This window comes from Temnothorax curvispinosus, unplaced genomic scaffold (genome assembly GCF_003070985.1).
Source record: "Temnothorax curvispinosus isolate PA1 unplaced genomic scaffold, ASM307098v1 QBEX01001491.1, whole genome shotgun sequence".
Taxonomy (NCBI): Eukaryota; Metazoa; Arthropoda; class Insecta; order Hymenoptera; family Formicidae; genus Temnothorax; species Temnothorax curvispinosus.
Window position 1 is genome coordinate 347,506 of NW_020211271.1, and position 22,715 is coordinate 370,220.

At 44.5% G+C, this 22,715-nt stretch overlaps 2 protein-coding genes across 3 annotated transcripts in view; one reads left to right on the plus strand and one right to left on the minus strand.

Moving 5' to 3' along the window:
- Positions 1–22,715, minus strand: part of LOC112464028 (colorectal mutant cancer protein) — a 142,716-nt gene that overhangs the window by 119,787 nt on the left and 214 nt on the right. The window lies entirely within an intron of this gene.
- On the plus strand, positions 9,104–22,556 carry LOC112464040 (fibroblast growth factor receptor homolog 1-like). Of its 2 annotated transcripts, none has more exons than XM_025030822.1 (11): positions 9,104–9,193; positions 9,505–9,641; positions 16,980–17,330; positions 17,455–17,844; positions 17,994–18,181; positions 19,292–19,436; positions 19,571–20,059; positions 20,153–20,651; positions 20,766–20,906; positions 21,000–21,105; positions 21,193–22,556. In XM_025030822.1, the coding sequence occupies exons 2-11, from the start codon at positions 9,539–9,541 to the stop codon at positions 21,295–21,297; spliced, it is 2,517 nt and encodes an 838-aa protein (XP_024886590.1). In that variant the 5' UTR covers positions 9,104–9,193; positions 9,505–9,538; the 3' UTR covers positions 21,298–22,556. The 2 variants fall into 2 exon arrangements, with proteins under 2 accessions (XP_024886590.1, XP_024886581.1); XM_025030813.1 differs by lacking the exon at positions 17,994–18,181 and adding an exon at positions 18,866–19,053 and having other exon boundaries at positions 9,175–9,193.

The window sequence follows — 22,715 nt, forward strand, 5'->3', positions numbered from 1 at the left end:
TCTCTCTCTCTCTCCTCGATATCACTGAAATTTCTGTTTCCGAAGCACTCATGTCCATTCCTACTAATGTACATTCTACCAATGTAGTAGATTAACTTTAATCTCAGTTTAACTTATTTATTATTTTTTTCTAATTCTTAAAACTGGAAAAAGATAAAAAATAAATTAAACCGAGATTAAAATTAATCTACATTGATAGAAATTGACATAATATAGATTAATTTTATATAGATAACGTTAGTTTAACTTACTTTTTTCTAATTCCTAGAACTAGGAAAAAGTAAATTATATTTATCAGGTAAAGAACTAGAAAAAACAAGTTAAACCGAGATTAAAGTTAATCTGTATTGACAGAAATCCCAGGTAGCAAGCACTCGTCATTTTAATGTCAATTGACGTCAAAATGACGAGTGCTTGCTACCTGAGATGGATCGACATTACCTGTTGAAACGCCATTTTCCTACCCTCTCATTCCTACGAATTTGCGTTATCAAAGAGTTTAAATATATTGCCTCTCGATGAAAAGGTGACTGATAAATGATTCAACGGAAAATAAACGCAGGCAAGAGGAGCGATATCTGAGGATAGATATCTCGTTATCGAGAGATCTCGCGCGAGATGAATTTCCGATATCAGAGATCACATTGCGGATTCACCGGGCGCCTCTAAGGCGATTCTAATAAATAAAATATTCCTGCATCGTGCGTACGCTTCCCCATTCTACCGACCCCTCCACGTCCACCTCTTCCGCAAGCATCGCACGTACCTCTTATTATTCACGCCATCGGAGTGTCTTCTTTAAAATCTTTAACCTTCCTTGCCTTGCGCCTCATCTCATCGAGTCATCGGCGATCGTCGGGAAGTAGGTATCCCCGTCCGTCGCCGCCGCCGAGACTCGAGATGGGCCAGCGGGGAAGCCGCCGAATCGAGTCATGAATATTCCACCCGGGCCCTTCCCGCCGATCCCTTTCTCTCGGTCCCCTGCTCCCCTCCCGTACTTCGCACCGCGACTTCTTCGATGTTTTACGCGTCGGAATGAATGCTGGGTCGGGCAAGCGCGACTCGTTGCGTGCGTCGCCGGGAAGTAAACATCGCCCGTCGGGGAGGAGTCAGGAGTCAAAACGACTATCCGAATACGAAATTACGAAGCAAAACAACTCGCTCGAGTTTTCGTCTCGCGACGCCTAGTGCAGAGCGGTACGTCGCGTGTTTACGTACCCGGGCGACACGATAACAATGTAAAAACGAGCGACTCCGACTCCGACTCTGCTCTCCCTCACCCCTCACTCGTCCACCTCGGCCGCTTCGCCGTTCGCGGAAGCGTCGCACGTTTTTCCGAGGAATATCAATCGCCATGCGTGTCACGGGGCTCCGTCGTAGCAAGGCGATCGCGAGTGACCGAGCCTGCGACCATTTCCGAGATCGATCGATATCATAAACACGGCTTGAATTTTCTTTCGGATCGAGTAAGTAGATAACCGGCAACCAATTTTTACGCGGCAACACATCGGCATTCTACACTTGTATATTAATAAATATAATTATGTGCGAAAAAATGTACGTAAAATACAAATTTTGATCCATCTCTCGCCCGAATTCTTCGCCGCGGAAAGGCGTACTTCTCACGGGAGCGAGGATCGGACGGCGAAAATCAATAACCGCCTGCCGCCATATTGAGCGACGCCACGGATCCTTTCCGACAAGGTTTCGGCGCTGCGTGAGATCGCCGATAACGAATCAATCGTGCCCGCCGTGGATATCTCAATTCGCTCAGCGGTCACGTTGGACGCATGTTTTATTCATCGTTGGACGAGGCCGAGTGAGTCGCGACGCGCTTACGCCGCGGCGTTTTACGCCGCCGCGAACGGCCAGGGAAAATGTGAAAATGTTCGCTCACCTATTCCCGGACACGGAGATCGTCCCGTTGCCCCCGCTGGCGACCGACACGCTCGAGGAGACGAGTTCCATGGCTTCTCCCGATGATCCTCCGTAGCCTCCGCGGCACACGCGACACTCCGGAGCCGTACGACGCGCGTGGGCTCCGATTTTTCCGGATTCACCGCCGAATTAAGGCAAACGCGATTAATTACGCGGATAACGCGCGAAAACTGACGCCCGGCGCGGGGCGCCGCGGAGCGAGTCGCGGCCGCTCGGTGTCGTTCGGTCATCTCCGCCAATCAGCGCGCGGACGCGAAATAGTGCCGCTGCATTACAATTATGGAATATTTTATAAATTGATTATTTTATGAATTTGCGGTCATTCGGTTTGCGGCGAACGATCGTGGGTCGCCGCAGCGTACGCTGGGAGATCAGAACGTGTAGTTCTACGATTAACGAAGCGAATTTCGTTTGAACGAAAGATGAAGGTCTCGCGTAAAGTTTCGAAACCGGCGTAGAGTCGTTAGGTTCGTAATCGGACGCGAAAGGTATGCGACGATGGACCTTAAGCTTCGTTGCGGGTAATTGAACTGATTAAAGCGTGGAACAAAGTCCCGTTTTGTCTACGTCACGACATAATTTTAAATTTAATGAAATATTTAAAGCAACAATTTTTTCAAAATTAATAAAATATTTAAAGGGACACAATTTTAAGAATTAATAAAGTAGATATTTAAAATTGGCGTTATATTATTCTTCATGTATATGAATCTTCCGAGATTCGGGAATTTTAAAACGGACCATTTCACGTAGCAAAATAATACCGTTAGGTTAATGAACACCGTTACGAGAAATAAAGCATTGTTATCTTATGAAACTACACTGAGAAAAAAATTTTCTGCATTTCAGTAAATATTAGTTTGCATACAACTGTGACTCCATTTACTAAAATAAAGAAAATTTTTCTTTTTATTAGTATATTTTTTTCTCAGTAAAATACACAAATACTAATAAAAAAGAAATTTTTCTTCATTTTAATAAATAAAGTCATAGTTTTATGCAAACTAATATTTATTAAAATGCAGAAAACTTTTTTCTCAGTGAACGGCAAACTTGCTGCGAAAATTAAATAAAATAAAATCGTAACTTCGTATTATACATATGTAAATAAGCTTGGAATAAGAAATACGTACGTTTAGGACTACAAAAACTGAATTTTAACGGAAGGTCAGGAGATTCGCTCACTTGAGAATTTTAATTTGCAAAAACATCGCTGTTTCTCTCATTACTCATAATCCAAATAAAATCTGCATAGATTTACATAAAGTAATAAAATTAGTAATTTTAATTACATGAATTCGGATTTATACGATAAGGAAAGTCGCTATACATAAGTATATGGAATCTTTGGATATTTTATGAGCAAATTGTCGTTCGAGCGAAACAACCAAAAATTTGGTGTTTTTCAAATCGGAGATTGCGAGCAAGAGGCCACCCACGTGTATCGTACGATCTCATCGTCGACGTTATTAATTCTCCTCGCGACCCCATGGGGCTAAAACGGATATGCCCGCTAAGCGGCTTACTTTTCGGGGGTCGACACCCTCTCCGTATACGGATAATATCTTAACCCGCCGACTCGCTTTCGAGATAATTCGTTTCCGGTTCGCGCGGATGAATGAAAACAAATACATGCACGTGAATATAGAAAAGAATCACGAGAGGAAGAGGCAAGCTTAAAGCCTACTTTAAATGATCCATTCGTATCAGAATTTCAATAAGATACAATTCTATCAAAGTATATCACACAAAATTTCAAATATTCGAGTTGGCAATTAACCGATTAAAGTTGATATAATTTCTTATGTTTATGCAATAAAATATTTATTCGTATAATAATAAAGTCTATCTTTCATCAATGAATTAATCTGACAGTTCGACGATACGACGAGCGATAAGTTATCTACTGATTAAGAGTCAGGTAAATCTTCAAGTGAATCAAACTGAATTTGGATAAAATTTGAAAGAATTAAAGTACAAATTATCACGTGCCCTTTACTCTATGTGCAACGGCATTTTCCTCGTACGAACGCGTGCTTCCGGTTTATAACTCCCCGTTTTATGATTAATCGTTTTGTGATACGCCGGGTACATGAAGGAGAAGGAGAGACTTCCAGAAAAATGGATCTCTTCAGTATCTTCTTCCTTTAGCGTCTTCTTGATGCTCTCTTTCTCTCTCTTTTTCTCTCGGTCCTCTTTCTTAATGCACCTCTTCTGTCTCCTCCTCGTCGTCTTTGAGCCACACCGCCGACGACGGTTAAACGAACTTTTTAACGGCGAAAGTATCGAAGTGCATTCGATTAGGCGCCATTTCGAGCCAACGAAATTGTGTTTCTATCAGTTGCGACCGTTCATAAATTTTCACGCTTTCGTCCTCTTTTATCTCGAGGGTTACTTTGCCGAATTTATTTACGACCTCCCTTCTCTCTTTCTCCCTCCCTCGAAGTACCGCCATAAATTATACCCCGTTTTAATTGAAATAATATTAAAATCGTGTAAAATAGTATTAGAATCACATTCACTTAAATATTCGACAGTTAATAGAAGAAATTAATGGAGGAAGAGCCTATCTGAAAGCACGCTTCTCGAGTACTCCTGAAGGAGCCAGGAAACACACCTTGATTTATGCGTGAATGTTTAAGTGCCGCGACGATCCTCTTCCCTCAGTCGTGGCCGTTCCGTGATTATCGTCGGAAATCTCGGCGAGATCTACGATATCCCTACGAAGGAGTGTTCCACGACCCTCGACAAATTGAATGAAATCGCTCCAACCTGTTTCATCACGGGGGCCCGACGGTATTCGACCACCCGTAATTATCGTGACGTAGGTCCGGGACCTCGTGATGTTGACGGACGGGCGAGGATATGATTTAAAAACTTGCTATCGGCACTTTCTTCCGAAACTTTCATATTTTTTACTCTGACGTTTTACTCTGTCTCATTTCGTACGCAAATTTTAGCAATGGCTAACGTGATACTTGGGCGATTAATCAGAAGTGCAAAGAGGAAGAACATATATGAACGAATCAAAATAATTTTAAATATTTTATATTAATTCTTGAAATTATGTTCTTTTTCTTTTATAAATATATATTGTATATGTATATACGAATTAACTCTATAATAAATACCTAGAAGTGATCTTTTTTAAATAAAACTATAGAAAAAAATCAGAGGTGGCTGTGTTATTTCAATCGCCTTCATATACCGTCCCGTGAGTCCCGTCTCAAGAATGACCTCAGGAGTTTTTAAATACTGGACGGGTTTAGCGAACCCGCGAGCTTTGTTTCGACGCCAGATTTACATCCCCGCTAATGGAATCGTCTTCGTCGGGAGAATTTCAAGCGCTCGATGCACCGTGCTTTAAATTACAGGAGGAAAGGAGCGTAGCATGCACGCGTGTGCGTGATGTATAATACGATCGTGTCGATGGGTACGAGGCGAGAAAACGTGGGCACGGTTTTCGTTACGGTTTCGACGAGAACCAGACGCGCTTGTTCTAGGGCCTAACTCTCGGTTACAGGCTACTATTCTTTATGAAGTATCGTAGTAGAAACTGAAGGAAGGAGAGAGAGAAAGAGAGAGAGAAAGAGACCATGCTCGGGTCGATTTATAGCAGTCTGCGCCCGCGTGCCGATTCGAAAAGAACAAATGTTTACCATAGTGCGACGCGCTCGCGTTATTTTATGGTAGCTTTTATGAACTGGTTTGCTAATTTTTAAGCGTCCCTACATTTGTATAGATTTGGTTTGAACAACCTTTTGTCGATCATTCCTAAATCTATTTAAAAATAATTTCGTGATCGAGAAAAATAAGACAGATTAGACAAAATATCTTGAAACGACGGCGATACGTGTGTCTCGTGAGATAAGTTTAAGGACGTCGTTCTATGAAAATCTTGTTAGACTTTGTACATTTTCGTGCAGCAGTTTGTACGAGATTATATATCTTGCTGGGACCTCGGTGTTGATCACGCACGATTTTGAACGCAGTTCTCGAACACACGAAATTGGTACGTTTCTCTCGTGTAATTTCGTGCTTTAATTCCGCAGCCGGTCATTGACCGCAACGTTCGCGGTAACTAAACTCGAAATGTTTCCTTGTGCGCGATCGGAAGTCGACGTAAACCTCGAGCGAAATCTCGCTAAAACATCGTAAATGCCAACCTCTGAAAATTACAATATTCCGATTTATATACGAGATACGCAGACTGAGGAGTTTTATGATCATTATTTAATTTAATTTGACGCGACGAGAAAGGTAAGCGTTTAATGATGTTCATTATAAATAACTTTACGAGGTCTCTTATAAACCGGTCGTCTAAGAAATTGCACTATTCGAACCAATCGCGAATTCCCGAAGGTTTCAGAAATAATGTAATAAATGTTGTAGTCGAACCTCACGATTGATCTTGTACAGCCCTTAAATTCTTCCTAGAATGAAGCTATAAATGTCGCGTGATAATAAAGCAAAAGTGAAAATATCTTCTAGATTAATCAGATGTTAAAGATCTTCTCTTCCGCTTATAAAATATTGCATGTATTTTTATTCTAGGGAACGTTTGCCGCTGCTTTCAACTTAATAGCGACGTATTGCATATGTAAAAATAGTGTTTTGAGCCTCGATTTAGATAAAATTGGCAAAATAAATTATTATTAATTGGCTAAACACGCGAGATTATATCCCGCCATTGAGAAAATGAACGCGGATTTATAGCGAAACTGATACGTTCGAATGCAAACGCGTCGCGCTAAACGAAGGAATTATCGAGCGTTTACACCATGCTCCCTTTTATCGAGCACTAAACTCTTATAACGTCAGATTTGCACTACGAGTGCATTCGTGAATATCACGCTACGTTCCTGTAGACATTCCTCGTCGGCGATCAAAATCTACAATCAAGATCTTCAGCACTACTTAACCGCAAGTTAAATTAACCGATCGTAAAGTGGCTAATAGCGAGACTGAAGCGGGATACTTCGCGCGTTGCGTCCTGCTATAAATTAGGATTTATAAATTAGGATCGCGCCACGCGGTTTGATTATTAAGCGAACATTCACCGACCCGGTGCGTTATATTAACGTACGGTAACGTAAAACCTAACGTATAGACCTAACGTACCGGATTCGGGAGAATACTCGCTTTAATTACATACATGCATTACCGAGAACCGCGCCGCATTTCGTCCTACGCGATCAGTTTATTTATAAACTAATGTGCGGCCCTTTAAGCTCGCTTCATGTCGACCGACTGCGCTTCGCTTGTCGCGGAAATTCCGCGACCCACGCGTACCTAAAATCGGCGAATTATTTGCGCGACGTAGCACTGAAATATGAAATTCTTCTAATATCAGCGACATCCCTCGTAATTTATTTTCGACCGAGTGCCAGCGAGCGAAATACGTAGGAAATACGAACGAATTGAAATAAATGCGCTTTCCGTGAAATGAGACGCATACATAAATTTTAGCAAAATCAACAAGTATGACGCAATACATATAATTACAATTATACAATGTATAATTACTTATTTTAGAAGTTTCCATTTTTCTGCCTGAAAGTCCTATTCTCTTGCTGCGACAATCTGGTCGCCACATTTTCGCCCTTCCTTCTCAAACTATCAAATTGTTTCTGTAATATTGTCTGTAAGAAACAATATGGTTTCTCTTTAGTTTCGCTCGTCTCGATGTGTCCTTCTTCTCTCGTTACGAGCGTTTTTCTGGCCTGCCTCGGATTCTGAGAGAAAATCTTCTCACGAGCGTGTTCCTCCGAGAGAGAGATGAGACATCGACCAACTTCGACGGGAGCGAGGGTGCCATGCGCGCATTTCTCTTTTTCGTCGACGCAACAGGTGACGCTTCGACCCGGCGAGGAAAGTCCCGATACCAAGAATCCGTGAGATTCTTCGACCCCCCGAGGGAGGGTCGGATATTAATCGTCGCGCGCGCTCGCTGGATTCGACATTTTTTATTTTCCTCGGCTTACAGCCGTGTATTCTTTCTCGGACCAAGTCCCTAGGTAGGAAAATGTGTTCACGTGGTCGTTAGGGTGTTTCAAAGAAAACAATCTGGTTCGAGACTTGCCCTCGGCCTTTTCAACAGTTGTTAATAGTAGCACGGAAAAACAAGCGCATATGTAGGATGTCCCGAGAAAACATCGATCAAAGTTACTGTTAGGGATCAAAAGTTACTCTGGATAGTTACTCTCGAAATCGGATATAGGTACTGAGAATGACATACGAAATAGTCGGTTGATAACCGATTGTTTGTAATTCGAATTCTTTTAGAGACATCGGCGTTAATCATACTCATAAGTTGATAAGATTTATCGTCAGATAAGATAGACTGTTTGATTTTTCCCTCATTTTCTTTTTTGACACTTTTAGGGCCGGTTGTTCCAACCTGTTGGTAGGCTAACTGCTAACTAATAGTTAAATTATATGTCTAATATCTTTGTCTAATGTAAAAAATAAACAAAGACATATATATGATTTAACTATCAGTTAGTTTACGCAGGTTGGAAACCGGCTCTTAGAAAGCATAACGCCTTATAAACACGGAGAAACAATGAGAAATGACGATCAATAACACTTGTTTGCGAGTTTTTCGCGTGTCAGCAAAACAGGTGACTATATTACAGGTGACTGTTACTGTCAAAACGGGTCGAGCGTTAACACTGTGGCGATCATTCTCAAATTTTCGGAAAAAAACTTTATTATAAAACGTCGGAACCTTCCGTCTTCATAGCCAGTTGTCTGCAGTTCTATCTACTTTCGATCGCTTCTTGCGATAATTATTTATTTTGTTTGCGCCGCGTACCTATATATAAAGTATACATACTGTACATGCCAGTTTTAAATGGAAGTATCTGATTTTGCTGGGCGTTTTATTAACTGCAAATTTTTGATAAATCCGTCTCTCGCTTTTGCGCTATCAAGCTCGCGAACATCGATCGTCGTAGAATGTTCATATTCGGTGTGAATTTACGATAACGATGATTTCGAGTCGCGTTAAATGTGGCGTTCCCGGACGGGAAGCACGTGCCCAGAGCTTGTGCGTTGACTCGCACGCTAGTGCTCTCAGGGCCGTGTTTCAGCGTGGTCGTGTCTAAAGTCTAAAACCGTTGGTCGGTGTGTCCTCGGCGAGTGCATCGCGTTTTCGGGGTTTGGCCGTCGGCCAAGCGACGGGAAGACTCTCCTCGCGAAATAGAGAAAAAATACGACGAGGTCGGGCGGCCGAAGAAAAGGAGGGAACGTGGTAGGAAATGAGCATTTTGCTCGTCTATTATTATTACCGACATAATCGCGAGTTTATTTTGAGAGAAAGGAAGAGAGAGAGAGAGATTTCCAAATATTTTCTTTTTCAGTTTCCACCTTTCCTACCATTTACATAATTACCCTCCTTTCCCTCTTTCATCGTCTGTAAGCTCAGTGATTGTGATCGAATCGAAAGTTGTAACCGCTCTCGTTGCCCCTGAAAAAGTCGTTGACAGGCATTTTCCGTCCACGTGCTATTTTATCCCGCCTCAGAGGGAAAGACAAATAAACCTTCCACGGTTTCTGTTTCAGGAAGTCACCCATGCCGCGATTACACTAACCACGTATGTCCGGTGTCGAGCGAGTCGAAATGGCGACGATCTGCATAATCTTCGGGATCCTCGCTATCTTGGGCGTCGGACTTACGCAAGGACGGACCGTTCGACTAGGTGAGAAAACATAACTCTTACATACATACATTACTTGGAAAAATTGCACAATCATATTCATTTAATAATAGATGGAGATCTTTCGAACACTTGTTACGTATATGTTCGAATTTTATGCAAATAAAAGTTCAGATTTAAGTTGCACAAGCGATGATGTATAAACGATTTATGGAACGTGCCGCTTAATGCTTTAGTCGAGTTATATTTCAAGAGCGTTTAATTCACGGAAGCGGCATAACGACGTTTTCTAGGAATATTCGCAAAGGGAGATGAAAGCTCGGTTGCACGATGGAAATCTCGTAAACATTAATATTTAAAAACGATGTAGAAATCGCAGTAGGAAACCGAAACTACCACAAAATTTTGTTATTATCCTGTAACGAAATTTTGTTATTATCCTGTCATAATTTATTTCATTCATCGCGGTACATTCTTCGGTAAATTCGTTCTCCAGGAAAATCGCGAGTCAAATAAAACGAGTAAATGCCACGAGACGCGCCTGGTACGCGGTCGTAGCGAGCCGAAGATTTGTAAAGGAAGTCTGTTACGCGGTATTTTCGTATCGAAAAAGGAACAACCGGAGCGAAGCATGGCTAGTGCGAGTCGTGCGACGTGAAAAAAAGTGCGAAGGAAGAAGCGCGAGCGACGAGGAAGCTAGTGAAAGCGAAAGCGGAAGTACAAACGAAAAACGAACAGCGCGCAGAAGCCCCGAGATGCGTCTTCTAGAGGAAATATTTCCAACTTGAAAACCAATTAATCAGCGATTTATATTAACTCCGGATGCCGAGCGAAAGAATTCAGCTTCTACGTCTGCTCGAAAAGATGTTGAAGAAAATTGATACGACGGTTGCGATCCGTGTTAATAATAATACGAAAGAATAATTCGCGCTGCGCGGTGGAACTTTCGTGAAATCTGTACCGAGAAACGTCAGCTCTCTGTCAGGCTTTCAAATGCAGCGTTTGATCCTGGTTTATTTCCAGTTCACGTCGCTCCTAGGCTTCGTAGCTACGATTTAATTATCGGCGCTTGCATTCTCGGGAAACTTCGTGTCGGAGAACACGCCACATGCATACATATCGCCGCTATTTAAATCGTAACCGCTGGCACTCGGTTGCAGTCATCGATGTTCAAGGAAAACGTGACAGTACGATTACTTGCTCGGTCACCAAAAATGTAAGCCGCGAACGGAGAAACACGGGCAGTAATTAATTAGCGTCAGCGCGACGGTAATTATATCCCACGTGGATGTAATTATCGGTGGTGCGTGTCGCACATAGACGCAGTGATCATTTATCTTCGCGATAGCTATGCAAATTGTCACCGATTCCATTTAATTACGTCCGATGCTCATTTCTATCAATGCAGATTAACTAATTCGTAGAACTAGAAAAAGATAAAAGTTAAACCGAGATTAAAGTTAATCTTTGATAGAAATGGACATGAGTCTTCTGCCATTAGGATAAACGTGAAATATTGTTGTCGTTGCAATTGCAATTGCATGCCGCCAATTTTGTTACTATTACGTAATATTGCGATGCGTTCGGCGAGCAGTATGCGAGGACGTTGCGTGGGCTATTCGTTTATTGTTCCAAACAATGGAAACGTCGATTTCGACGAACGTCGAGAGCTCTAATGCTGCCCCGGTCAAAAGGAGGAGGGCGCGGTCGAAAATTTCGAACGGGCACCACATCTGGCGAACAGACACGGGCTTTGTACCCCGCTGGTGTGATTTCCACTATATTCCATAGTTGGTGCGTGCTCGAAAGTAGAGTTTCGTTGGAATTTCGGCGACGGGGGCCACGTGCGTAAACGCGCGACACGTAAACGGGGTCCCGTTTCGCCGCGACTCGGCCTAATACCTAAACGTCGCGCCGGGCGGACGGAGAGATTCATAATACCGTCCGCTCTCGGGGGAGGGGTTCCCGGGTTGACGCTGACGGTGCCCCGATTATTTTCGACGCGCTCGACATATATTCCGCCACGGCGCGGTGGCGGATTGATATTTCGGTAAATAAATATCGACGCCGGTCGAACGGGCGAAACGACATGTCTCTGTGTGTTGGCACGATATATGCGTATGAGCGTTATTATGATTGAGCTCAATTGTCCAATTGCCCGGTCATTGAATGCCGAGCCGGGCTGCGGAGCCCGCTATTACCGAATCGCCAGCAACGATACTCTCCCGGCGATGGCGGATACGAAACGCCATTTTCTCGGACTAAATTCAGGGCGGGAAGGGACCTCGCCGCGTCGCGAGAGCGACGAGAGCGATGAGAGCCACTGCCAATCTTTTGTCTATTAAATGTATTCAACAGCGTAATAGCGGCTGATATTACCAATTGGACAATGAAAGAGATGGCAGCGAAGCGCGATTTATGGGGTGGAGGGATAGGGGGTGGATGAGAGACAGCGGGGGAGGGGGAGGGGACCGAGAAGGAGATTTCGCCAAGAGATCTCGGTCGCTTTTGCCAGTTGATCGAGCGTTACTCCGTTTTTCCGCTGGACCCGTGCCCGTTCGTCTCGCAGATGAGAATCCTCGGAAAAGCGCTCGTCTCTTCGATGCAGCGCAACCCGGAAAACCGACGCGGAAGATAAATCCGCACGACTCTGTCCTCCCGCCGGCGATCCCATCTCGAACGGAGCTTGAAACAAGCTTGGCGCGTTCGTTAAGATAACGAGCGCGCTTAAGCGACGTTCCCTCTCGATCTCCCGAGAGTCGGATGATCCGTTTCGAGGTGTAATTATGCGGTTAGATATGTGTGTACCTGGCGATCGTTTCAGGGCTGCCGACCTGTCAAGAATCCCGACGTTTCTATCTGCACCCTGTCTCCCGGACCGTAAATCTCCTCTCGTCCTTTTTACTCCGCGCATTCGCTCCATTATGAAACGACGGCTTCCACATCAGGACGAAACGGAATCTTAATTAGATCGTCGAGTCAGCCTCGTTGGCAGGTCTCTATCCTAGCGGAGGCCCGGTGTACTTTGTTAACGCGATATCTTAACGCGAACGGACGATGCGTTAAAACGTATAACAGGATTCTCCCCGATCCTGCGCGACTCATCTCGCTTGGTTCGCCACGGACCGTTTTTTTATCTCGTATTATCATATATCGAGTCTTTTGTTGAAAGAAGAAGACGTCCGTGCGCGACGAACGTTCGTTTTGTCTTCCTCCGGGCAGAAAAAGATCGAAATAAAACGATTTCAGCCGTCAACACGCGCTACAGAATAGAACAAGGTATAATTGGATCGACGATACTCCGTTCGTGCCGTAAAGTATCGTTAACCCGATGACGGGAAAAAACATCGCCGTCCAGTTTCAATTACGAAACTTTGAGCGCACCGACGGGTTTCCGCGAAGAGACCGACGTTCGTCGCGGGATAGGTGAACGTTCTATGAAAAAGAGGATCTTGTGTGTAATGAAGAAAAAAGGGTCGGCGTTTTAACGTTTCCGCGCGGAGAGATCGCGCCGCGCCGCTCGCACAAGAATTATCGCGTCTAGAGTTTCTCCTTTTTGTCGAATCATCATCTCGCGTAAGATCGACCGCTATAACATCGGCGGCATGAAAGAGATCTCTCTTGCTCTCTCTCCTCTACGAATGAAGACGCTAAAAGCCGTACGCGTGGGACGATCGTAATCCGACACCGCGGGGCACTTCTTCGAGGTCGAGAGATCTTTCTCGCCTGTCGATTTTTCTTTATTTCCACGGCCGCCACTTCTAGGCTCTCGTTTCGCTCGTGAAGTAAGATGACTCCGACGCGAACTTGGCAGTCGTGATTTCTGTCGTCGTTTAGAGTTCGGAGCCGTTTTACGTTGCCGATTAATCGCGAATGATCCATATAATCCGGTGTGCTCAGCTTCTGCTAACAATAAGTCTTCAGCGCTGTTTGATTTTGCGAATCGTTTGTTTGTTCATCCGCCGTATCGCGGGACTCGTTTACAGTTCTGAACAAATTTTTCGGAAATCTCGAGTCAAATATTTATCTTGCTAACTCTTAAAAAAAAAAAACTATGGAGTTCTCACCCGGTTAACAATTCTCTTCACATTCTTTACAATTTTTTCAACGCGAAGATTATATCAGCAGTGCAAGGGGCGTTCGCTCAGCAACTGATTCGTTTCCGTGAAAGCAGAGAAACAACGAGCAATTAAAAGAACGTAAATTGCGACGCTGTCCGCGCATGATATCCTCACGACTGGCGCCTTTTATTTCGACGACTTCTGGCTATTTCGAGCGAAGCGAGAGATCTGGTTCCATCTGAAGCGAGCGAACGATGCAAAACGATCTGATAATTGTGCGAGATGATCGTAGAAAGCTCCAAACGCTCGTCGAGATAATATAGAGAGACAGTGGTCCTCTTTTCGAGTTTCTAATCTGGTACAGATTAATTTGTGCGTTCGCACAAATCGTGGAGATCGGCGGGGCCAGTCAAGTGAAAATATTTTTGGCACGACTCGCGTCGGGAGCGACGACGACGACGGTAATCCATCTTGTTGGCTGACCTCGCCTTGTTTCTTTGAACGAGCAATCGTATCGCCAGTATTTAGCGCTCTCCGAATCTCTCGTTCACGGATGAAGACGTGAAAAGTCGGACGGCGCTGAAAGTCGAACGAATGCCCGTCACGTCACCTTATTTACGATTTACGGTTCAAGGTATAATCGGACTGGTACCGATAAATCGGTTTAGAGGCTGAGACTGATTTATCGTTACCTGTCCGATTATCTTCTTGAATCACGTTAGACGTGAAGAAATAAGACGTAATGCGGCGAACGCTTCTTTTCGTATTCGACTTTCACATCTGACGATTGAATTACGAGAAGCCATGGTATCAATGACAAAATATTACTCGCATTAGAGTGATTTTACTCCTAGTCGCGCACGCGAGAAAACAGCGATTATTTATGAAGCCGTCCGGCACTCGGAGAACCGGTAGCCGCGCCTCCGTTTGCGCGGAAACTTTGATAGCGATTTACGAGCGGCACGTGCTGCAGCAGCGAGATGCACCGCGAGCTTCCCGCCTGAGCGGCCTAAGAGACGAGAGAAGGATGAGAGAAGCCTAAGAAAGCCTACGTTTAAAGATCGGGTTGTGTTATTGGAAGATTATACGGCGCTCTTCGCGAAGACATAGTGCGCGAGGAGACCGAGGGACGTTGAAGAACGAGCGCGGGACAGAGATCGTTTCTCTAACGCGGCCGCTATAACTATCACTATCCACGCAACCATGCACGACGAGGGAAAACGCTGTATACGTCAGTTAGACAGTGCGTTGTGTCGGGGTAAAAATGCGTGCGTTTCAGGCGCGACACGGGTAAATAAACGGCCGCTGACGTTGACAAACCAGGGGTTTCCGTCGTCGCGCGCGACGTTAATGGCTAAATGGTCTTGAACGAGGCGCGCTCGATATCGAAATTAAAATTGAATTAATTTTATTTCGGAATATTTCCAGCGGCTCGTAACTGCAAAATAAGTCTGATTTCGATCAAAATCTTTATATTTACCGATGCTAATTTGTTCCTTTCTTAATGCATACTGCGAATTCTTTATTTACATCGCAAACAGTCGTGTTCCTGGATGCTGTGCGCAAAGGTGACGCGGCAAACAAAATTCTCGCCGACCCGAGGAATTTATTAAAAGAATTGCAAGCGTGTCGAACTTGCCGGTACTCTTTTTCTTCTTTTTGAAAAATTCTTTTACATGACGTAATGTTTCTACGTTCTTCGCCGTGCGACTAATTCTATACAAACATCCAAAACGTGCCGAAGCTCGTTACCGCGACCGAAAGCTCATCGGCGAGGGAAGGCTGGAGGCAGAAAGAGATGAGAACAACACCGGCAAAAGTGGCGCGAAGCTCTCGAAACGTTTAAGGCTATTCCTGGCGTTTGGCTCGAGGCAGATGGCCATGCAGTTGCGTACCGAGAGGAATCGATCCCTAAGTTTATAGGTATCGGTCGAAGTCCACGATCCGGCGTGGTTCAACGCGGAGTTTTTGGGACGACGGGTTATTTAGAAAAATATCCAAAAAACAGATTTGATTTTGAAGACGACAAAAGAGTTCCAATAAGGATGAATTAAATTTTTGGGAGGACACCCCGCGCAGATTCCGTCTCGATGCAGGACCGAACTTCGCGCACCGGATCGCAGCCGCCGATGCCACGTGCCCCGCATCTGTCGCTGTCTCCCGAAAAAGAGCGAAGCGAAGCGCCCACGGCGACGAGCGACAATATAAACTCAATCGATTTCCGTCGAGGGCTCTTCACAATGCACAACGACTCGTTTGTGCGCAAGGATAGGCTCGGCGCGAGGATGTTTAAAGATTTGCGAAAAGAAAGATCTCCACTCGGGGATCTCGATTGAATTAAAGTCTCTTCCCTTTCTTCCCGGCGCGTCTGGAATAACTCGGGAAGCAGATCCGCTGAAATAGAGAAAGGAAAAAAACCTCACCGATCATCGTTGCGATCCAAATGAATGGTGATCGATGCGAGTGGGGCGATCATGTCTGGGTATTAATAATCGAAATTTCAACGATGATGAAGACGCGCGACGCGCCTCGTAGTACTATTAGTGGTCGTAATGACAGGGCGATTCACCGGGGAAGAGAGACGGCGAGGGGGGGTTTCGCGGGGGGATAGCTCTAAAAATAGTGTGCGACGCATTCCGGGGACGGAGGGGCAAAAAGGCTCCAGATGGAACGTCGGAAGGGACAGTGTCGCGATTCACTTCTGGCTGTCTTCCAAATGGCGATACTCCGAGGTCCGGTCGGTCGGCCTCATGAATGAGCCGCGGAGGAAAATGAGTTTCCTTGATCAAACCGGCGCGAATATTGCGGGATAGGCAGACTGGACGGACCCGAGCCAAGCTCCGTGTCGTTTTGCTCTCTCTCTCTCTTTCTCTCTCATCACAAAACATCCCTATCTGACCTCCGTGAATTCTCGCGACGGCGATTATTATAGAGCGTCGCGTCGACGAGCTAAATCTATACGAAGCGACAGACGATGCGACAAAAAACGAGCAAAATATTAACGACCAAGTTAAAATTACTTAATTTATCACGCGATCGATTTATAATTCGCTTTAAACGATGCCGTGACGTTTTATTCTTCTTAAGAAGGCAGAAACATTAATTGGCTTTAGGGGATCCTTCAGATTCTTTCGATACGAAGCTACAATCTGAGTAATAAATCACGAGTTTCACTTCGCGGAAATCGTGTACGAAGAAAGGCCGAATAATATCGTTAACATCGCGTTACAACACCCGATGGATACAGATTGAATGCATATTCGCAGTCATGGTATATTCACACAACGTTATAATGAGATGCATAATGTTTAAATTGCAGATGAAATTAATCCCGACATTGTGGTGTCCGTGGGCGAGAAGCTCAATCTACGTTGCCAAAACTTCAACTTCGAGACGACGTGGTATAAAGACGACGAAGCGTTGCATAAGTCGACCAGCAGGATACGCGTAAACAAGCAGCTTTTGAAGTTCAAATATGTCGAGATGGACGACACGGGCGTCTACAGCTGTAGATTGGAGTCGAATGAAACCATCGACTGGAAGAACGTGAGCGTGCGCGTCGAGAACCTGCAGAACGACGGCTTCGAGAACGAAGGCGAGGACAGGAGCGGCGCGATGAACGTGCTCAGACCGGAAGACGGGAGCAACGATCTCGAGACCGAAACCAGAAGTGAGTTGTCCCCCGATAACTCCCCACTCGCGAATCTCAATTAAACGTGACATTAACTGTCGTGTCGAATTGAATCATAATGTCAAGGGCGCTGTACACGACGCAATAATAATCTCTTCCGCAGACTTGCCGGAGACGCGGTCGTTGCATATGGACACCGAGAAATTGGACGCGGACCTGGACGAGAAGAGCGAGCAGGATGCGGAGGACGAGCACAATCAGAAGGTCCCGGAAAGCCCGCCATCGTTCAACAAGACCGACGAGATGCACTTGACGGTGGTGAAGCCCGCCGGCAGCACGATGCGATTGAGATGCCCGAGCGTGGGCAATCCCAAACCGAACATCACGTGGCTGAAGAACAACGAGGAACCAAGACGGGATCTTGGCGTCGTGATCCGTACCAAGTGGACCCTGAGGTTGGAGGATCTCGTTACCAAGGACAGCGGCAATTACACGTGCATCGTGTGCAATTATCTGGGCTGCATCAACTATACCTTCAAAGTCGACATTATTGGTGAGTAGAGACGCCACGATTCTTCTTGCTTGCTACGCGAGTTCGGTCGTTTCGTTGTTGCAACATGCAACAATTTTGCGCCGCGTCTGCGTCATTACGCGGACGCACGACTCGTCGTGCGCGGACTTAAGATGTTAACGAAACCGCAGAGCGTTTCCCGCATAAGCCGTACATCAATGAGGACTACCCGAAGAACGTGACTGCTCTGGTTAACAGTACCGCGACCTTCAGGTGCCCCATTGTCTCCGATCTCGAACCGTATATAGAATGGTATAAAGTCGCCGAATATCCCGGCGATCAAGAGGACTCGCCCAAAGCCAAAGGGACTCTGATCCAGGTACAACCGCCATTTATCGCGATGATGGTGGTGGAGGGTCCTGGGTCCTGATCATTTATTTATCTCCATTCTTTTTTTTTAGAAAATTCATTTAATCGACGAATTTTCTTTAACAAATTCGTTTAATCGTAATACTTTGTTGCCGTGCTAACTCAATGGTGCAGGGTAAACTATTCTCAAAATTTTTTCAGGTTTGGACGAAGAAGACTCTGTCCTAGTGATTAACAAACTCGATTATTTCATTTTGCAGCATATGTCTCTCTCGCTTCTCGGTTGCGGATCTTATTTCTTTTTACGCTTTATTTTATTCCAATCTATTTTATATATAGAAATCAAAACATACACATACAGGACATTGACTCTGTAAGAAGGAGAATTAAACGTGATTTAATGGGTGCTATATTTTTTTATGTAAATAATACATTTATCTATTTTGGTGGTTCGGGTTGCGTACGTGTAGGCGGATGTTGCTCCGACCGCCACATCTATTTTACAATTTAGCAAACAGGCTTGATCCGGTCTGTCTATTTTTCTATGTTACGAGCTTTTATTTTCACACATCTTTCCGTTTTTACAGGCGTAAAAATATTCCAAATAACTTGAACAGGTGAATTCTCTATGTATTTCTTGTTTTATTATTGTTGGTTTAACGTTATTGGTGGTTGGGTTTCTTTTTCTCTGTAGAGACAGTAGCGCATCGACCGATCCTGACGATTCCACCACGAAATACCACGGTAGTTGTCGGAAGGAACGTTAGTATGAACTGCAAGGTGTTATCCGATGCTCATCGTCATCTCGAATGGTATCATGGTTATCATACTTCTTTCGACACCGTCAACAAGACCAATCAGAGCTTACGAGTGGAGGTCAAGGTGGGCGCAGCTTGCATGCAAACTTCGCGATCTGTTCTTTTAATCGCTTTCTTTCGATCTTTGCTTTCAAATTCGAATTTTTCGAATATTGCTAACTTAATGTGGCTCTGTGCTGTCCTAACATTTATCAAAGAAGCAAATTAAAATGTGCGCTCGCGCTCACGTACTTATGTAAATATCGCTGTACGTTTGATTAACGCATCAAACAATTAACAGTGGCGTTTTTCGTTCGACATAGGCTGGAAACAAGGGAGCAGAAAATCCTGAAGAGCTGAATCTGTACAACGTTACTGAAAAGGATGAGGGATGGTACACGTGTATTGCCCAGAACACTTTAGGGGAAACATTTGCTAACGCTTATCTACGTGTAGTAGATCACGAAAGTGAGTGTGTTACAACCCAGTTTTGTTTTTTGAAGTTTTTAAGCGTACCGTTCATAGGAACAAAATATTTTTGAGTGGAGTACAAAAGGCAAGTAAGCTATTGTACATATATTGATTCTATAAAATTTATTCAGCACTGGACGAGCAGAGAGTACCGCTAGCCGCGAAGCCGCAGATCCTAGTGAACGTTCTAGCGGGCATTCTATGCATATTCTTTGCCGTGGGTGTCGTCGTAGTGATATACATCTTCCATCGACTGAAACGCGAGAAAATGAAGAAGCTGCTCGCGATAGAAACGGCGCGAGCAGCGGTCGTCACGCAATGGACCAAGAAGGTGATCGTGGAGAAGCAGAAATTGGTGAACGCGCAGAACGCAGAAGGGGAGCTGCTGATGCCGGTGGTGAAAATCGAGAAACAAAAGTCCACCGTCATCGCCGAGGACAACACCAGCGACAACGTGTCCGAGTACGAGCTGCCACTGGACAGCGCTTGGGAATTGCCGAGGGAATATTTCACGTTTGGAAATACCTTAGGCGAAGGAGCCTTCGGCAAGGTCGTCAGGGCTGAGACGAACACCGGTAAACCCGGAATACCCAGCGTCGTAGCGGTAAAAATGTTGAAAGGTGAGCAAATAAAAATATACGATTACGATTGCATAGAGGAGAAAAAGAAAGATGTATCTTATATTTTATACATATCTATATTCTCGTTAACAGAGGGTCACACGGACACCGAGATGATGGATCTGGTTTCGGAGATGGAGATGATGAAGATGATCGGCAAGCACGTGAACATTATCAATTTGCTGGGTGCCTGTACTCAGAACGGTCCTCTATACGTCGTAGTGGAGTTCGCTCCTCACGGCAATCTACGAGACTTCCTCCGAGACCACAGACCCACCGCGGGATACGAACCGGCTATCGGACAAGAGCCGAAGGAACGAAGGACCCTCACGCAAAAGGATCTGGTCTCGTTCGCGTACCAAGTGGCGCGTGGGATGGAGTACCTGGCCAGTAGGAGGTGTATACACAGAGACTTGGCGGCCAGGAATGTCCTCGTCAGTGACGAATACGTGCTGAAGATCGCTGACTTCGGTCTCGCCAGGGACATTCATTGCCACGATTACTACAGGAAGACAACGGACGGACGGTTGCCGGTGAAGTGGATGGCCCCAGAGGCTCTGTTTCACCGTATTTACACCACTCAGTCCGACGTGTGAGTGTCCAAGAATAATAATTCTTTCCTCCAACAGAGAATTTTATTTAATTATTTCGACTTATAATTCTTTCGCATTTATCTTTATCCCTTAACATTTTTCATTTCTTCCAGATGGTCGTACGGGATTCTGTTGTGGGAGATTATGACGCTGGGCGGCACGCCTTATCCGTCCGTGCCGTCGGTTGAGAAATTATTCCAGCTACTTCGATCGGGCCATCGAATGGAGAAGCCGCCCTGCTGCTCGATCGAAATGTAAGGCATGCTTTATACGCAATCTGCCTACATAACGCACTCGATATACGTTTCATTTTCGAGAGAATATACTCCTCGATTCCTTGCTTATAGATATATGCTCATGAGAGACTGTTGGAGTTATCAACCGGGCGAAAGGCCGAACTTTGAAGAACTGGTCATCGATCTCGACAGAATATTAACGATAACGGCGAACGAGGTGAGTCGCGATATCCGCGCATGTCGATAAATAAAGCAGGATTTTTGTAGCAGCAGTCTTGATCTTAACATGCTTCTTCGACATTAGGAATATCTGGATCTTGGCCTGCCCCAGTTGGACACGCCTCCGTCCAGTCAAGAGTCCAGCGAGACGGAAGAGGAAGGCGAGGAGAAATTTCCATATCTGCTGTGAGTCGTGTACTCGTTGCGAGGAACGTCACTTAGATCTCGCGTAGACGATGAGGTACTCGAGATAACTCCAGCCGACTCGCGAGTGTAATAAACTATCGGCAAGAGCGAGCGGAGTGAAATACGATAAATAACAAAGAGATGAGGAGTCTGAGCGTAAGAGATCATACGCGAAGGATAACCGACTGAAACAAGCGAACACGCCAAATAAAATAAATCAGTATTGACCTGTGTAGCGCGTAGAATTAAGAAGAGTGCGTTATTCATGAAGCGGTAGCGTATGTCAGTGTTATTTTGCGTATCGACGAAACCTAACAACCCTGTGTCGCTATTGTTTATCGCGAATTTTGACATACGCCAGATTTAGGATCAACGCGAAGGAACGAGCGACAAGCGGAAACTGAAAGGACACTATCTTTTGCGGCGTCCTTGAACACAAAAAGCGAATTCGTATATCGCTTATACAGACCTTATACGTAGATGTAATAATTGTGCCATGAATCAGTGCCTTGCAAAGGTATCGAACGACAAACGAGGAGATGTTATCGTGACGGAGATATTCGCCCATATGCTGGATCGCGTAGATAATACGAACGGATATCAGACGAGAGAACATGATAATGTGTAACTAGTCAACTGTGGAAATTGTATGTTTTTCTGTATTATAGTAGCTGGTAGACTTAGCGTTTTTACGCGGCTAGCATTAGCGGATGGCGATCGTAGATTTTCTATAGCGGGCAGCAAGTTTTGTAGTAGTGTTTTGTAAAAAAAAAATGCAAAGACGGTTCAGACACGTAAAAGATCGAATCGTGAAAAGAAGCGAGCATCGTTTCGAGAAGAAAGTCCAAAGTATCGCTATAAGTTTTGTAGCTGTATTAGTATCGATTGCGATACTAATACATATATGTGTATAAACGGGAGGAGAAAGGCGCTTAGAGATAGATAATTTATTTCTCGTATATCAGTGTCCTTCAAGTATATATATACGCGTCTTCAGGATCTTTCTTTTTTTACGTAATCTTAAGTTACATCGTTCGAGCGACCCTTTTTGTAAAAAGTGACAAAATAACGGATTTACGCATTAGAGGGTAGTTTTATAATTCGTGACTTGTACATATGAGAGTTTATTTAATAATTATTTGTTATCTGAAAGTAGAGTAAAGACAGGTAAATTAGCATTTACCTGTGGTACATAGATTTTATGTATAAACTGTGTAAAGGAATCGTCATCACAATATAAATCTCATCTCAATTTTTATCAAAATAAAATAATATTTTGCACCTTTATTACATCCCGAAGTCCCGAATTTCCTCGTCGAAAAAATATCGAGCGTGTTGATAATAAATCCATTTCTACTTTATACATATAAGGCTATAATTTTTATTCTAATGATATTAATCCAAAAATAGACTTGAAAAGAA

Coding starts and splice junctions, on each gene's coding strand:
- LOC112464040 (XM_025030822.1), top strand. CDS start 9,539: ATGTCCGGTGTCGAGCGAGTCGAAATGGCGACGATCTGCATAATCTTC. Junction 17,331..17,454: donor TCTCGAGACCGAAACCAGAA/GTGAGTTGTCCC, acceptor TCTCTTCCGCAG/ACTTGCCGGAGACGCGGTCG. Junction 21,106..21,192: donor TAACGATAACGGCGAACGAG/GTGAGTCGCGAT, acceptor CTTCGACATTAG/GAATATCTGGATCTTGGCCT.